Source organism: Perissodus microlepis, chromosome 3 (genome assembly GCF_051167445.1).
Source record: "Perissodus microlepis isolate ML-2025 ecotype Zambia chromosome 3, ASM5116744v1, whole genome shotgun sequence".
In the NCBI taxonomy this organism is placed as follows: Eukaryota; Metazoa; Chordata; class Actinopteri; order Cichliformes; family Cichlidae; genus Perissodus; species Perissodus microlepis.
The window spans coordinates 50,157,251-50,175,218 of NC_140463.1; the positions used below are offsets into that span (position 1 = coordinate 50,157,251).

The 17,968-nt window shown below is 43.6% G+C and overlaps 1 protein-coding gene across 8 annotated transcripts; it reads right to left on the reverse strand.

Annotated features, from left to right (window-relative positions):
- Nucleotides 1-1,720: 1,720 nt before the first annotated feature.
- Nucleotides 1,721-17,348, reverse strand: LOC146391783 (protein NLRC3-like). 8 transcript variants are annotated; one of them, XM_084916141.1, is made up of 8 exons: nucleotides 17,272-17,348; nucleotides 16,017-16,152; nucleotides 14,128-14,204; nucleotides 12,196-14,011; nucleotides 10,514-10,687; nucleotides 8,595-8,771; nucleotides 6,051-6,224; nucleotides 1,721-5,375 (listed from the first exon to the last, which is right to left on the reverse strand). In XM_084916141.1, exons 2-8 carry the CDS (start codon nucleotides 16,124-16,126, stop codon nucleotides 5,366-5,368), a joined length of 2,538 nt encoding a protein of 845 aa, XP_084772267.1. In that variant the 5' UTR covers nucleotides 16,127-16,152; nucleotides 17,272-17,348; the 3' UTR covers nucleotides 1,721-5,365. The 8 variants fall into 8 exon arrangements, with proteins under 8 accessions (XP_084772267.1, XP_084772278.1, XP_084772256.1 ...); XM_084916152.1 differs by lacking the exon at nucleotides 17,272-17,348 and adding an exon at nucleotides 16,691-16,841; XM_084916130.1 differs by lacking the exon at nucleotides 17,272-17,348 and adding an exon at nucleotides 16,658-16,841.
- Between the last annotated feature and the right edge of the window lie 620 nt (nucleotides 17,349-17,968).

The following is a 17,968-nucleotide window of genomic DNA, read 5'->3' on the forward strand; positions in this document are numbered from 1 at the left end:
AATATTAGCCCATTTTGAGTTTGATGGCAGCATCCTCTCTCCAAAAACTAAAGGCTTTACGATGTTTAGTGCTGGACCATGTTGGTTAATGTGTAAACTTCTGAAACGTTCAACAGTTTCCATTTTGATTAACCTGACCAACATATAACACAGAACACCTTTGAAGTGGACCTCGCACCCTGTCGATAACTTCAAACACGTCGAGGTCTTCAGAGGCTGAACTTTGACCCAGCATCACAAGGAGCGCCATAAACACTTGTTACGGTTATTAGAAGGAAGCCAGCCTTTACACATCCCCACAATGACATCGTGACCAAGGGTCTGTTGCATGATTTTTAACATGGCTGCAATGTGTCGTCTGCTGAGTCATCGTTTAATACAACAACGTACTGAAAGAGAGCATTCAGCATCGGACTGAGCTGGACTAACCTTCCCTTTCAAAAGTGAAAACTGCAACATAAAACTGGAATACAACCAACTTCTAATGAAATGTAACATTTTATAACATGGACACAGATTCCAGGTGAGCTGTGTCTTCCAGGACTGGATTTACCAGAACAGGTATGAGGACGGTGCCTGACGGGCATGTACGAGCTGGAGTGGATCCCAGCTAACACAGGGTGAGGAGACAGACGACCGTTCACGCTCACACTTATTCACCAGTTAACCTAACCCCACCACCTGAATGTCTGTGAACTGTGGGAGGAGGCCAGAGGCCCCTGAGAGGACCCACACAAACACGGGGAGAACATCCAACCTCCACAGTGTTAGGATGCCTGGGTCATTGACCCAGGGTTTTTTTGAGTTTATTAAAATATTTATCATTTCTAGTCGTTGGTTTCTTAGAGTTCTGTCTTATGGTTTAAGTCTCTGTGTTCTCTAGTTGTTCTGTCTCCCCTGTCAGCTGTATCCCCTTGTCAAGTTCCCGTCTCTGTGTTATGTTTCCTGCTTTACTTTGAAAGTCCGTGTCTCATGTAAATGCGTCTGGTTTTGCTTCCTTTGTCTCGTTAGGCCTGATTTGCTGTGTGTTTCCCTCCTGTTACCCATTCCCTGATTGCTCCCTCTGTGTATTTAAGCCCTGTGTTTCTCTGTGTCTGTGATCTATCCTCATTTATGCTGTGTGTTCTGGCTGTCTGCTTATGTAAGTTTATTTGGATTTTTGTTATGTTTTCCCATCCAGCAGTAAAAGCTGAGTTTTGAACACTTTTGCCTGCAGTGAGTCTCCACTTTGGGTTCACTACTCCTGCCTGCACACAGCCTTCACATGACACACAGAGACTCTCTCTGCACTAAAAGCACAAAATAAAAATCACACCGTCATGTAATTTAAGAAACTGGTCTTAAAAAACAGTTAATCTAATATGTCCAAATGGAGCCTGTGTGTGTGTCCAAGGTTTATTGAAACGTGTCCTTTTATACTGGTATGTATATTTATACCTTTATTTCTCTATTTATCTGAATATTTATCCATCATAACTCTGTTTCTACACTCACTTTATATGAGTGCTTGTTGTTTCTTGTATATTTGCTGCTATGACAACTCAGTTTCCCTCCTGGATTAATAAAGTTTTCTGATTCTGAAATACAGTGAGCCATTATATTTGTAGTTTCTAACTAACAATATAAAGGCTCAGCAACCGATAGAGCCACAGCACGTCCCACTGGCAGCTGAAGGAACTTTTAAACAAAGGACTTTGTAATTGAAGCTTTATTTATACAGGTCGGCTCATTGAGACTCAATGTCTCATTTACAAGAGAGACCTGTTCCAGACAAACATATTAAAATGACAACAATAAAAGAAAAGTTTGTGTAATGTACTCGGTCATATTAAAATGAAAACAAGTTCCCAGAGATGGTTTCACAAAAACATGTGTACGTCTTTTGAAGTCTGCAAGTGAAATCAGCTGAGAGCCTTAAATCCTTCGGTTATGTTTTCCATGAAGACGGAGCAGAAAAGGAGAACGCCTTCTTCCCAAGCTCTGCATGAACTGATGGAACAGTGGATGTAATGATGTCCTGAGACTGCAGGCTATGACTAAACTGTTTGCCTAACATGTACTCTGATAAATAGGAGGCAGTAAACCAGAAACAGATTTATAGATCAAATGATACTAATGGACCATCCTGTGTGAGACCAATGAGGACCAGTTAACCAGAGAACACAGAGTACAGTGGTGTGTTAAAGGTTTACAGACAGTTATAAATCTTAATGCCCCATGATGGACAAAATCCAACAGATGAAGAGAGCGAGCAGAGTCATTCATATAAATCATGTCACTGTAATCCAGGGCAGGTAAAAAAAGGTGGCAGCAACAAGCTTTTTCCTGTGAAACATGATCTGTTCCTGGAAGAGAAGCCCAACTTCAGCCTCAGTGTCTTTATTAGATGTTCAATGTGTGGCTTATAGGAACGACTGTCATCAATCACAATACCGAGGTCTGTGTACGAGGCCACAGTTTCAATAGAAATACTTTGAGCAGATACAGGAGAAGGAAATAAAGCCGGACACAGACATGTAGAGCCAAATACTGTCAATAAGGCCTCTGCAATGCTCTGAAGACAGTTAAACCTGTCAGGTAGTGATGTCCAGCAGGTGGAAATGCAGCTCCATGAACACGCACAGCTGTGGATTCCAGCTGTGTTCGTAGTTCTGTAAACTTTGACCCCACAGAGTCGAGCTTTTCAGTTCAATCAGCTGCCTTTCGATGTCCTCTGTGTCCAGCCAGTTAATGCGACACAAACCCAGCTGCTCATTAAAGCTTCTGGTTTGATCAGAAAAGAAAACATTGGTCCAAACACCTGAAAGTCCCAAAAACACATTGTGAATTCTGTCTCGAGTATCCGGATGTATCCGAGTATTTACGTGGTGCTGATGCTCCTGAAGCTTTTGAAGTGTCTGAATGTGGAACTTTCAGCATTGCTTGAAAAAACTGACAGCGAGCAACGTCCCTCTCACCGGTAGGCTAAGTGATTTTTAGCCAGTTACAAGTTGAATCTGGTAGTTGGGGTTGTTAGCTAAGATACCGTCATTAAGAAGCGGCACAACTAATGTGTCTATGCGAGCTAATTCGCGATGTGCACCGCTGGCCCGGCCATTTATTTTTTAATGCACCTTCCCAGATTACTTCACTGCGTGTCGTGCCCAGGGCTGGACTGGGACCAAAAATCAGCCCGGGCATTTTGACTAGAGACCGGCCCACCAGGTATTAAAGCCATAAAGCCTTTGAATGAAAACAAACACTGTTGTGACAGTGATGTACAGTCTTGTTCCTGGTGTTATTTGTCTCTCAGAAAGAGTTCATAACTTCCCTTCAACTCAATCACGTCACCTAAAAGGTAAACCTGTTTCTCCATCACCTGCTCAGCTCTGATGATTCAGTAAGGACATCTCCTGGCTTCATCTTCATGTTTCCCTCTCACCACATATCCAAACCGACATCATGACCAGCAGCTTCACAGCTGTGGCTCCAGCAAACATCAGCTGATACTAGAAATTAATATTAAATAAATTCTAACAACAGCTGATCAAGCTTAAACGTGCTGCTGTTGTTTAGGGCGACATCTGCTGGTTTCCTCTTTCTGGCACAAATTAGGCGATAAACAAACAAGAGAGAAAAGCCGATCAGCTGATCATTGATCAGTTTCATGATTGAAGTAGCAACAGGAGAGGGAGGGGAGAGAACAACAGTGTAAAGACACAGAATAAATCCAGCTTTGTGTCTTTTCCATTCTAGCTGAAGTCCGGGACAAACTGTGTTCCTTCTCAGCTCAACACGAAACGCATAATATTTTCTCTGAATACGAGACGATTCTGTTTTTTACAGGACGTTTGGAAACTCTACTAAAATAAAGTTCACTATCAGTAACATCATAGCACCACCCAGCTGAATAACCTCCGTCATGCTAGCTAGTACGCAGTACGAGTTATTGTAACTGACTGTAAAAAGTCAGCACAAGGAAAATAGACTCCACCTAAACTTGGTTTATATCTGATCCAGATAGACTGCAGGTCATAACTTCTTACCTGAAGTTCAGTTCACCTGACACTCGGACCGGCGGCCGCCTCGGGTCTCTGCTCCTCCTGCCTCCCCTTTCCCTCATCCACCTGCTGCCTCTGTGGAAGCTCCGCCATAGCCACCACCAAACAACTGACTTATTTTTACACATCGACCAGCATCCGGCCAATCCACCACCTTCCATCGTTTATACCGTTACAAAAAAATAAAAAAACATCATCGGCCCATAAAAACGAAAAATCCCCATCAGTATGCCCGATGGCCAGTCCAGCTATGGTCGTGCCATCAGTTAACCCTTCACGTTCCAGCTGTGACACGTGTGCCCAGGGTTGCCGACCCCTGCTCTAAAGCATCTGATCTGGATTCCTGAGATCAAATATATTTTCCTTTGGCTTTGTTTTCTTCCCATTTGTGGTTTTAATGTAGTGTTACATCCTGTTTGTTTGCTTCCATCTGTATACATGTCCAGATTCACTGTTATGTTTCTATTCTTACATTGCTGTGTGATCACTGTTCCCTCTGCTAACTGATGTGACCTTTTGTATCTTACACTGATACTTGTCATATTTGTATCTGCGCCTAAAAGATAAAAAGTTTTCCATGCTAAAACACAGCTCCACCTCCTGCAGTTCTCCCTCTGAACCACTAGATGTCTCTGTTATCTAAATGAAGACGTGCAGCACAGCAACCACAGCAGCGCTCAGATCACACGTGTCCTGTTATTATGTATAAAAGCATGAAACAGGTGAGACAGGTGGGATCAATATTAATGTTGTGGAAATATATGAAAAAGCAACAGAAGAGTGAAAACATTTCCTGTTTCTAGAAAGATCTTTCAGCTCATAGCTGCTCACAGACTGTATTTACAAGTGACAAACTGCAACTCTACAGTACATCTACAGTATATATCAAATATATTCTGTATTCAAATCTATTGAGTGATGTTTGAAAGTCTTTCCAGGTGAGTTTGATCCAGGAGGGTCTGAAGCCAGAGTCAGACAGAGACTGTGCAGAGACTGTAGAAGGACAGAGCAGCAGCAGAGCAGTCCAGATACACTGATGATCCTCTGTCAGATCCAGAGGGACACACAGGGATGATGCTGGACTCTACATTGTGTCTGACAGTGGAGCTGTTCTCAGAGCAGTTCACTCTGCAGCACTGACAGTCATCTGCACTTCTTCTCATTCCTCTGTCAGTCACTGCTGGATGAAGCTCTCCTCTCCACCTCCCAGTAACATGGCCCAGTCAGAGCGTCTCTACACACAAGCTGCTGCTGCTTCAACCTCTCTGGATCATCAGGACACAGCTCCTCCTCTCTCAGCACACACACCGTCCTGTTTACCATCATCAGCTCCACCTGCAGAGAGAAGAAGGAAGAGCAGAGGAGATAAACGAGTGTTTCCAGAGACTCTTCATCAGCTGTCAGTCAGTGATGCAGCACATCCAGTATAAAGAGCAGCAGGGACTTCAGTGCTGGGACTGTACTAGGACTCACTGTTGCTTCACTTTTTCTAATCTTTGGATTTTTATTGAAGTTGATGAAAATGTTTTTCCCTCCTAGTTTGAGTTTGGACTTTCATTCATTAGAAGAACCTTGGTGTGTCCACTCTGAGCTCTGTAGGAACCCCAACAACAAGCCCAACAATCCAGATGGACGGTTCCAGCTGTTAACTGGAGGAATTCCATCCAAACATCTGCTCTCACTAAATTCTTCCTCACCTACAGACTGTGTTCTTCACTGCTTTAAACTTGGAAATGAACGCAGTCATTGGTCTGCGTGCTGCTTTGTTCAGAGAGCTGATTGGCTGTTGACAGCGTTTGATCAGAGCGTGTCAGCCGTTACTATGGTGACCATAAAGGTCAGAAACAGGAAGTGATTGTGTCCAATCCTGAAGCCTGTCACCATTCTCCTCTCACAGCTTCACTGAGAAGCTGCAGCTTTACAGGAAACTCTGGATCTTTGTTTCATACTGACTGTGTTTAGTACAATACTGCTGACAGCACCACCCACTCACTCCATCACTCTACTGACCCCAGAGTCTCCAGTCTGTAGTCTGGACTCTGCTGAAGATCAGACAGCTGCTTCACATCTGGATGCTTCAGGTTGTTTCTGTACAGCTCCAGCTCTCTCAGATGGGAGGGGTTGGACTTCAGTGCTGCTGCCAGATAATCACAGCTGATCTCTGACAAACCACAGAAACTCAATCTGTATAAAGAATGAAAGATGTAAGTTTATTAGACAAAGTGTGAGCTTGAAATCATTCAGTGTTTCATCATCTGTTCAGAGCTGAAGAAGGTTCAGAATGTAGAAGTTTAGAAAATGGAAACTCCAAACAGCTGAAGCCAACAGGAAGCAGCTTCAAACAGGAAACTGTGCAGAGTTTCAGACTATATGTCCTGATGCAGCCAGTTGGATTTTGGAGATTTGAATCTCTGTTCTGTGACTAAGTCCTTGAATCATTTCTTCCAGTTGGTCCAACAAGACAGACTAAGTATTGGACATGTGTTGTGGCTCCATTAGGGGAGCTTCTAAATGTGATGTGATGGCCCCTCTGGGTCTGTCAGGTCACAGGACTGAAGAGAGCTCAAACTGGGCACACAGTTGTTCCAGTCTGGACCAAAGACTCTATACTGGGACTGAGGGACTGCTTTGACTGCACCCACTGGGACTTTTTAAAGGCTCATGTTCTCACTTAGATCATCGATTTCTACTTACATTTCTTTCTGGGGAAAATGGGGATTACTTTGAAAACAGGAAGTATTTTCCCCAATAAGCAGCCCTGGATTAGTAAATCACTCCAACATGTTCTCAGGCAGAAGAAGCTGTCTTGTTATGAGGGAGAGAAGAAAAAGATTGAGGCACAGAAACTTGTTGAAAGAGAGATAAAGCAGCTGAAATCAGGTGTAAAAGTAAAGCAGAGGATGAGCTGAATAAAGGACACTCAAGGCTGGCTTGGAAAGGAATGAAGTCCATGGTGGGGATGCAGAACAAGGAGCAAAGATGAATGTGATGCTGAATCAGCAGAAGACTTGGACTCATTTGATTCCAGCTTTGATATCATTGATTTCAATGAAGAGCTTTGTGATTGTAGCAAAGGGCTGGTAGCTCTGAGAGTCCCACTGATGAGGTGTTTGTGTGGAAATCTCTTAGTGGGACCAAAGAGAGAAAAAGCCCTGGTCCTGATGCTGTGGGAGGGAAATGATTGAAGTGTGCTGTGAGGAACTGTCTGGGAGATTTTCACACATTTTCCAGTCCTCCTTGGAACAACAGGAAGTTCCCAGCATATGGAAACAAAGGTTAAGTGTCCTATGGCACTCAGTGATGATGGTGCTGTGGCCCCACCACCTCCACCTCTTTGTAAAGGAACTAACTGTAATCTGACACTTCAAATGGAACTAAGACTTCCTCCACTAGGTGGCAGTGTCTGATGAGAAAGTGTTAGTGGAGCTGGCCTGGAGTCAGAAACAGGAAGATGCAGGATTTGGGCTGAAATGGGGAAAAGTGGTTCGCACTAGTGCCTTAAAGCAAGAAGGTTGTAGGTTGAAGCTTGTTGGCCTTTCTGTGGAGGTTGGATGTTCTCCCACAGTCCAATGAAAAGCTGCTTAGGTTCATTGGTGCTTCTAAATTGGCTGTAGGTGTGGATGTGAGAGAGTGCTTCTCTGTCTCTCTCTGTTGGCCCTGTGATGGACTGCTCACCTGTGCAGGTGGACCACGCCTCTTGCCCTATGACAGCTAGGGCACAGGCTGCAGCCCTGTGAGCCTAAGCTGAATAAACAGTTAGCAAAAATGATCCATAGATGGCCTGAAATCCCCCAGTTAGCAGTTTGGTAGATAGCTATGACATGCTAATCCCATCCAGCAGCTGTATTCTACCTGTAAGCTGATCCCTGCTGAGCCAAAGCACTTTTTCATATACAAATTACAACCTTTAATAGAAACCTATTGGTCAGCATCTTATTAGCCTGCTGTTAGCTTCATTCCACAGAAAACTGAGAGAAACTAACAGAGTTGATAAAGAATAAAGAGAAATGTGCTGATTTAAAGCCTTTGAAGTGCTTCAGATGATCTCTGTCCACTTCTGTCCACTCATTCATTCATGTAAGCTTTCTAATGCAGCTTTGATCTTCACAGCCTGCTTTATGAAACTCATTCTAACCCTGAATGTCAGAGTGTTCCTCCTTCTCTTTCCCATCATTCATGCTGGCAGTGGAGGAGATTTGGATGTTGGACTGTGTTTTGGATGATGTGTGTATGTTTGTGTTGGACTGCTGTCTGTAAAGCAAACGCACATTTTGCTTTGGATTTCAGTGTCAGACAGACTTTAAGGTGGAATGAAGAGTTTGAGAGTTTCACAGTGAATTATCCAGTGGAGGATTTTTCTTCTTCTTTGAAGGTTTGAAATGTGAACATTGTTCTGCTGCAGTCAATGGACTAAACCACAGAAGAAGAAAACAGACTTTACCATGAAGATCCTCAGTGTGGATCAGTATAATATCAGCCTGATGTCTGCAGTTTAGTGTCAGCACAACTTTCACATCATATTCATCTCAGCACAACTAAAACATGCTGACTGACCTCAGAGTTTCAAGTCCACATCCTGGACTCTCCAGGAAACCACACAGATGCTTCACTCCTGAATCCTGCAGGTTGTAGTTGGAGCTCAGGTCCAGCTGTCTCAGATGGGAGGGGTTGGACTTCAGTGCTGCTGCCAGATAATCACAGCTGATCTCTGACAAACCACAGCCCCTCAATCTGTATAAAGAATGAAAGATGTAAGTTTATTAGACAAAGTGTGAGCTTGAAATCATTCAGTGTTTCATCATCTGTTCAGAGCTGAAGAAGGTTCAGAATGTAGAAGTTTAGAAAATGGAAACTCCAAACAGCTGAAGCCAACAGGAAGCAGCTTCAAACAAACACAACAGGAGAAAAAACTCTGAATGTTTCACATTAAAGTCGTACATTTATCGTAAAAACAGGACAAAGACTTGAAAAAGTCGTGTTTTTCCTTCCAGGAACCACAAGGCTTCACTTTTAAAGGTGAAGTGTGAAAGAAATGGACATATTTGAAGTCCAACACCTTTTTCCAGTCACATTATTAAAGCAGACAAACTACAAGCTCATTTTCATTCCAACAAGTCATCTTCTGACCTGGACTAACAACACTGGTCTCTATGTGCAGCTGGCTGTGAGACCAGTGCTCAGGGAGCGTCTACAAAGTGCAACACTGAAAGAACATCACACACTAATTTGCTTCCATCATCCAACCTGAAGAGGAAACAGAGACGGGTCCCCTTCAAAGTAAAAGCTGCTCCTTTTGGACACAGTATCAAAGAAAGTCTACAGTATAACATAGAAAAGACAGAACAAAGTTTTGGTTGTTTTTAAATTGTGCAGAAATGAAACTACACTAAGCTCAATTATGTGACAGACATTTCATCCCATGTCAGTTTGGCCTCATCCTGGGCCGGATTATCCAGCACACACTCTGACCACAGGCCCAGGGGCCACGCACAGCTGGGCTCCATCCAAGAGACAGGAAACAAACCAACACAATAATAAAAAGCACCATGTGATCTTCTTACATTCAAGACAAACATAGTAAAAACATGAGCATATTTGTTTCCTGATAAAATGATGTGACAGGTAGAACAGAGTAAAGTGGTGGTGTTACAGCCTTTCTCCCCTCTGCTGCCGAGGCTGTTAGTCTCTCCCAAACTCAGCTACAGGACTTCCAAATGAATGAAAGCAGCAGAAGTGGCTTTACAAATGAAAGAGGAAGAGGAGAAGAAGAGGAGAGGGAGGCCACCCTGACCATCACTCCAGCTGAAAACATCACACTTCCATTAAAGTTGGTGAGGAAATGTTGAGCAGGATGAGCTGCTGGCTAATCTGGAGGCTGTAGCAGCAGCTCACAGTCACAGTGGATTTCCACTCATGAAAAAGCTCTGGCTGCTTCATTTCTCATCTCATATCAGAGACTTTAAAGCTTCACTGAAGCTGTACTGTGATGCTTCCATATTCCAGTGAGGCCTCCATAATGATTTCAGCTGTTCTGTACACACACTGTGTGCCCTGTATGGCTCAAAGTCTCTGCAGCCTGTTTTTATCTGCTATCATCAGATCTTCATCATCCTCATTCACATCCCTCACACACTCTACAGCCTCATCAGCACTGACTTCATCTTCACTGACTGATGGAGCACAACATGAACCTGTGGAGGCTGAAACACTGTCCTGTCAAACATCTCCCCGTCACCACTCCACTTCTGTCAGCCTTTAAATGAACCCTGCTCAAGTCTGTCACTTCTGTTTGGAGCCAAAAGGAAAAACTGTTGTTCAGTCGTTTGGAAAGACAACATTTCTGAAAGCACTCAAACTTCTTCACATTTGTCTTCAGACACATCCTGAACATTTAGGAACTAAAGAAAGTTTCAAACATCAATCAAAGACCTGAAATATAGAAAAACTACAACAGCCGCAGTCAGTGAACTCACCTCAGAGTCTCCAGTCGACAGTTTGGACTCTCCAGTCCAGCACACAGAAGCTTCATCCCTGAATCCTGATGCTTGTTCCAACTCATGTCCAGCTCTGTCAGAGGGGAGGGGTTGGACTTCAGAGCTGAGGCCACAACTTCACAGTGAGACTCTGAGAGTTGACACGGAGTCAGTCTGTGATGATAGAAAATATAAATGTGTTATTATAAAAGCAGAAAATCTGCATTATAAACACAGACTGAATGTATATGAAGACAAAACAGAGTGAGGTCATAATCTGATGAATCTGCTCTTCACATCTGTGCTTCAGCTCCTCTTACTGTGTTTGACATGACACAACGATTGAGTCTCTCTCAGACCTGCAGACTTTTAATGAGAATCTTTGTTTGGCTTTAATCTGCAGATGAAGGAGGAAGATGGTGTCACATTTAGGCTTCCATAATGTCCACAGTCTGTCACTGAGATCTGATCCAGAGTCAGAGTGAAGACACACATTTGGACTGTTTCCTGTTTTGACTCCAGAACATTTTGAATGAGTTCAGCTCAGTGAAGAGTTCCAGCTGGAAAGATGATCTCTGTTTGCTACCTGCTGTCAGGTACGACTGTTCACGTCCACACGCAGGAAAAACCTGCTGACTGTTACCAAACGGAGCAGAAATCTCATCACTGGACAATAATGATGAATGAACTCAGAGCTGCTGATATCAGATCTGATTTCAGGGGAACTAAACACAGAAATGATTGGCTCATTTTAGCTTTCTGAGCCATTATCTGCTGGTGTGTCGCTAGTTGGCAGAAAATGATTTGTATTCCTGTTCAGGGCTTCAGTGTTTATGAGTCCAGATCCAGGTGACAGCGAGTCACAATGATGTTACCTGTCTGTGTCCAGCAGCAGCCTGTATTCACTTTGAATATTGTTATAACCTGACATGGATCAGTTTGTCTTTGATTGGTTTGTAAATGTCACTGTTTCCATTGGACCTGAGTGACGTACAAAGACAGAGAGGGAGAGAAAGGAGAGAGAGGATGGAGACAGCAAAGAGAGAGCAAACACAAACAGGTGAGAGTGGACAGGTGACCAAGGTCAGCAACCAATCAGAGAGCTTCTGTTTGACCCACAGTCACTGATGATGACTGCACATAACCATCAGTGTGTTACTCTGATATCAAATATGGATCCTGCTCTTATAATAATGATCATCAGATGATATTATTGTGTTATTTTGTAGCTGAATACGATGTTTGTGTGATTATCAGTGAAAGAAGCAGTGAGGAGGATGGAGAGAGAGAGAGGACAGAGGCTGAAGTTAGAAACACTAAAAGGATTTTTCATGGATTTCATGGATGATTTGAGTGATTTCCAGCAGGACACTTAAACATGTCAGTGGACGTCCTAAAGAACATATTCACTGATATGAAACGTGTCATTGAACAGGATTAATATCAGTGGAAACATGGTGGAAACAGCTGTGACTGCATGGATGTGACACACTTCAAATCTGTTCTCCACTCTTGGATTTGGGATCCATGGAGCTGCTGCTGAGTCTGTACAATAAAGGAATGGTGTGGAAGGTTGCAGCGTACGGACACAAACACTTTGTGGTTACAATCTGATTTTATTTTCAAAATTAAACTACTAACCTACACTGATCAATGATGTTAATGATCACATCTGGACTCACCGAGCCTTTCTGCAGTTCCTCACAGCTGGAATCAGTCTCTGTTGTCCCCGCTCTGATGTTTTGTACTTCTGCAGGTCAAACTCATCCAGAACCTCCTCTGACATCTGCAGCATGAAGGCCAGAGCTGAGCACTGGATCTCAGAGAGTTCCCTCTCTGACTTCAGGAACTCTTGGATCTCCTGAAATAATGAGAGGTAGTTCATCTCCATCAGACAGTGGAAGATGTTGATGCTTCTGTCAGGAGAGATTTCATCACTGTTCATCTCCTTCAGGTTGTTGATGACTCTCTGGATGGTTCCTGGACTGATCTCTGTCTGACCCAGCAGACCTACTAAGAGTCTCTGGTTGGACTCCAGACAGAGGCCATGAAGGAAGCGAACAAACAGGTCCAGGTGGCCATTTTTACTCTGGAGGGATTTCTCCATGGCTCTCCTCAGAAATACATCAAGTGATTGGAGGTCTTTGTTATCAAAAATACTGGAAATCATCTTGGTCAAAGACTTTGGTTTAAGGAAGTTCTTCAGCACCTCTGTCTTCCTGTTGGTGTGACAGTGGAACATGTAGACAGCAGCCAGAAACTCCTGGATGCTCAGATGAACAAAGCAGTAGACTGGTTTCTGGAAGATCACACTCTCTCTTTTGAAGATCTCTGTACAAACTCCTGAGTACACCGAGGCCTCTGTCACATCCAGACCACACTGCTCCAGGTCTTCTTGGTAGAACATGATGTTTCCTTTCTCCAGATGTTCAAACGCCAGCCTCCCCAGCTTCAGAAGAACTTCCCTGTCAGCCTCCGTCAGCTCCTGTGGACTCGTCTCATGTCCCTCATGGTACTTGTTCTTCTTCCTCTTTGTCTGAACCAGCAGGAAGTGTGAGTACATGTCAGTCAGGGTCTTGGGCAGCTCTCCTCTCTGCTCTGTAGTCAACATGTGCTCCAGAACTGTAGCAGTGATCCAGCAGAAGACTGGGATACTACACATGATGTGGAGGCTCCTGGATGTCTTCATGTGGGAGATGATTCTGCTGGACAGCTCTTCATCACTGAATCTCCTCCTGAAGTACTCCTCCTTCTGGGCGTCAGTGAAGCCTCGTACTTCTGTTAGCCTGTCAACACATGTAGGAGGGATCTGATTGGCTGCTGCGGGTCGGGAAGTTATCCAGACGAGAGCCGAGGGAAGCAGCTTCCCCTGGATGAGGTTTGTCAGCAGCTGGCTGACTGATGACTTCTGTGTGACATCAGACAGCAGCTTCCTGTTGGTGAAATCCAATGAAAGTCTGCTTTCATCCAGGCCGTCAAAGATGAACAAAAGCTGAGAGACAGCCAGCTTCTCTGCTGTGACCTTCTGTAATGGTGGATGGAAAACATGGAGCAGCTCCAGAAGACTGTACTGCTCATCTCTGATCAGGTTCAGCTCCCTGAATGAAAGCAGAACCACCACACTGACATGTTGGTTCTCCAAGCCCTCTGCCCAGTCCAGAGTGAACTTCTGCACTGAGAAGGTTTTTCCAACACCAGCCACGCCGTTGGTCAGAACCACTCTGATGGGTCTCTGTTGGTCAGGTAAGGCTTTAAAGATGTCCTGGCACCTGATTGGAGCGTCATGGAGGGCGTCCATCTTGGAAGCTGTCTCCAGCTGCCTCACCTCATGTTGGGTATGAACCTCTTCACTCTGTCCCTCTGTGATGTAGAGCTCAGTGTAGATCCTGTTGAGGAGGGTTCTACTTCCTGTTTCATCACTTCCTTCAGTCACACGTTCACATCTCCTCCTCAGACTGATCTTATGTTCATCTAAAACCTCCTGCAGTCCAACATCTGCTGAAAGAAAGAAAAACAATGAGACTAAAGAGAAAGAAAACTCTTCAATGTCTGAACAACACAAGAAGTCCAGTTTTCAGAAATGAGTCCATCAGCAGACAGATGTTCAGTCTTACTTTGTACACAGCTGCTCTGACTGGCTGTCTGCAGTCCAGCTCTGCTTCTGGATCTTTCTCCACACTGTGCAGAAGCTCTGATGGTGACACAGAAAAGTCAAAGTGGAGATACTTCTGTCCACCTTTGATTAGACTCATTATAAAAAGGAAAAGTTTGAACACAGTCATGTTTCCAGTTCACTGACTTACATTTATTCCATGGACACTCACTCTAACCTGAACCACAGCTACAACCCAACATTGTTGAGGCCTCATCTCCTCCTTTCCTGACTGTAGAGGTTAAATATGCAACAACCAACAAATAAAAGAATTTGGTTCATTTCAAAGAAATTCACACGGTGACCAAGTAAAGTAACCGTAGTAACGGAGACAACATCCCGTTGATGGTGGGATTATTTGAAAGATTTGCTTTAGTCACGTCACCAAATGCAGTTGAACCACCCGTGGATCCATGTTTGACCATCCTACCACTCTGAGCTCTGCTTTTTAATCATTTTATTATTATCATCATTCATTTATTCATTCTTTGGAGGGGGGCTATTTCCTAATGCCGCCCTAATAAGGTGATGTTCAAGGGGAAATATAACAGAAACTCTTTCAGTGTTATTCATTAATAAATTAACAGATAAACTGTGAGGAAGAAAAAACCTGAGATTTAAAGGAGAGAGTGAGAAACTTGATCATCCATCCTCATAATACATGTTTATCAGTGTCTGCTGTGACCATACTGCAGTAATAACTACAAGTCTACATTTCTGTGACTGTTGATCAATCACAGCAGGAATCTGAGCTCATCTCTGCACACAGAGCAGCTTCAGCTCTGGGATAAACTGCTCGCTTCACGTCCTTCTCAGCTCACAGACACTCATCCTGATATTTTCCTTTAACATTTGATGGTATAATTCATCTGAGTTTACACTTTATCTGCATAAATACAGAAAAACAGACCCAAACACCATAAACCATCAGTTTCACCATGTAGAATATATTGTTGTTTCCTTGCTTTTAATTCAGAGAAAATCTCTGATTTGGATTTTCTCTGTTGTCTTTGCCACAGCCCATCCCAGCAGCAGCTGAAGCAGCTGACTGTCACAACACTGAATAACACTTTAGGAGGAATTTCAGAGGTCAGTAAAGCTCCAGTTTCAACATCAGTTAATTCATCATAGTTCATCATAAATGTTAACCTGGCTGGCACACATGTTAATGTTAGCCATTTAAATATTAGCAGTTAGCTGAGGCCACAAGAAGAAGAGGCCCTAGAAGAACAATGGATGATAAGATTAGATTTTCAAGACTAGGCAGAGACGTGTTTTCCTTCACTGTCTCTTACAGAGGAGGGAGCAGATACCAGACGAGGTCACGGAGGTACGGGGAGGATTCTCAGCAGACAGCAAGGCTGCCACGTCCATGCGAGAGAGCGATGGCTACGATAATCTCTGTTTTTGTCTCCCTATATAATGTTGTACAGCCCATTTGAGGGTTATCCTCTCTGTGAACCAGAGGCTTGATTTCACACAGAGGTCCACCAACTGACTTTGATCAGTTATGGAACGATTTACCTCGACAGGCTCCTTCACTCGCTGCTTTTAAACCTCCTTTAAAACACACTTTTACTCCCTGACCTTTGACCCAGTGTGACATGTTGACTCACTACCTCAGACAGCTTAAAATAGTCTTTTTGTTTTTTGGTGCTGCCTAAAAGAACCGTAAAATATCTGTCCTATATACAGTTATGTTCATATATTTTTGTACTACATCAGGAAACTCAAAAATATAGTTTGTAATATTTTAATCCTTATTTTTAAAACTGTTTTTGTCATTTTTCTTCTCCCATTGCATCAAAAATCATCATTTACACTGAATAAATGAGTCAGCAGCTCTCTTACATTCTTGCTGCAGGTTCATTACTGAAGTTCAGAGGTGTTCCTTTGGACAGGTCACTCCTCACAGACACACAGCTGGATGCTGCAGATCCTGCTCCATCCTCTTCCTCCATCTTCTTGATGTCAGGGTGGAGTTAGTCTGGGAGGCAAACACACACACTCAGAGGTGCTGTTGTACTGGAAGCATCACACTGACGGGTTTCTAAAGTTCTCATTGATCATTTCATGGAGTTTCTGTGGTAAACACTGTCCTGTGACGTATGTGTTATGGTGAGGGTCATGAGGGCTAACCAGCCCCACTCCTTACTCCTCATATTTCAGCCTGAAGCACAATAACAGCCTAAACCTAACCAGGAGGCTGTGACCTCAAAGGGACTTCATGGTTAGAAATAAAGGTTCAATGAAATGAAGCAGATCATAAAGACATGAGTTCCAGCTTTAAAAGAAGCATCCACACGATGACGGCACAGCAGAGGAGCACTTTCTCTAACACACTGATTCAGTTCCACTGACACAAGGACACACACAGGAAGGCACACACACACAAGCCTTTATAAGAAACAACACAATCATCTGCGCTTGACTTGTCAATCCAAGTCCTTAGCCCATGAGCCCGCGGTATCAGACCACAGATATTCCCTTACTTTGAAAAAATAAAGCCAGTTTTCAGAGCAGACCTGATGTTTATGCTACAGCCTGTTTACCAATATAATCAATATCAGATATCAGAGCAACAGAAACCTCGGTGATCAGGACGCTGGGACTGAGAACAGGAAGTGGCTCAAACGTCACAGTTTCATAACGTCACCCTGAACTCCACCCACGGAGTTTCTGTCGCCATTGTAGTTTTTAAAAAGTCCCGTGATAAAGGCGGGTCTTTCTGTGAATCCGCACGCTCATTGGCTAATAGCTCGAGATTGACACATCGTTATCCAATGAGCGTGCGGGAACTTCCGACATAAAGTTGTTTCCTTTGAAAAACCAAAGTCTGATTATTTTTGCCTCCACTGACGGAGCCTGTTGTTCCCGCCACAGAGACACAGTAATGTCAGAGCGGTGTTAACACTCACCCTGCCTCAGCACAGCTCTCACTCTCCTCCTGCTCTCTCACACTAAACGGAGGCTCAGCTAAACTCACTTCCTCTCTACTTACAGGAAACCAGCGCTCAGAGGAGCCGACCGGCCTCACATTTCACCCACAGACACGAACAGCGTGAAATTATTTTATAAGAAGAAACATATTCATGTTAACACTCACCTGCCTCAGCTCCACCTTCCTCCTCCTGCAGCTCTGAACGGAGGCTCAATACTTTCACTTTCACTGCTGCTCCCTAAACACAGAGGATGCTGGGACTTGTAGTTGTTTCCTTCCGGTGCGGTCTTCCTCTTTGTTTGTTTGTGTTTGTGTTCAAGTTATTTGGATCATGTAAACATCAAAAAAACACGTGAAGCCACACAGAGTTTGTATGTCGAGGTGGGTAGGAGGGTTTGAGGGTTTGGGGAGGGGTCAGAGGGAAGAGGTCTCTCAGTCTGGACAATCCACATTGATGGCACAAGAGCATCTGGCTGCAGCCAGATTTTATATTCTACAGCAGGGGTGTCAAACTCAAATACACAGAGGGCCAAAATTCAAAACTGGAACAAAGTCGCGGGCTAACATTAATATTTATTGAAAAAAAAAATCTTCCATCATTGTCAATGTTTGTCTCTGTAATGCCTAAACACTGAGGAGGTGTTCTGACAGATTACACTGAAACAAAGACAGACAGTTACCTTATTTCCAGATAAAAGATCAAAATGATCCCACACAGCAGAAACATTTCTTTTTCTTTTGGGCTCCATTTTGTTATGGAGAGATGTGTATTTTTATTTTTATTTTTTTTTATCTTTGCAGTAATTTTGTGGGTTTTTTTGGTGGCGACTCATTCCGTTGACAGATGCGGATGCGGAACCTT

Coding starts and splice junctions, on each gene's coding strand:
- LOC146391783 (XM_084916141.1), bottom strand. CDS start 16,126: ATGGAGGAAGAGGATGGAGCAGGATCTGCAGCATCCAGCTGTGTGTCT. Junction 14,012..14,127: donor TCAGAGCAGCTGTGTACAAA/GTAAGACTGAAC, acceptor TCTTTCTTTCAG/CAGATGTTGGACTGCAGGAG. Junction 6,225..8,594: donor TGTGGACTTGAAACTCTGAG/GTCAGTCAGCAT, acceptor TTCTTTATACAG/ATTGAGTTTCTGTGGTTTGT.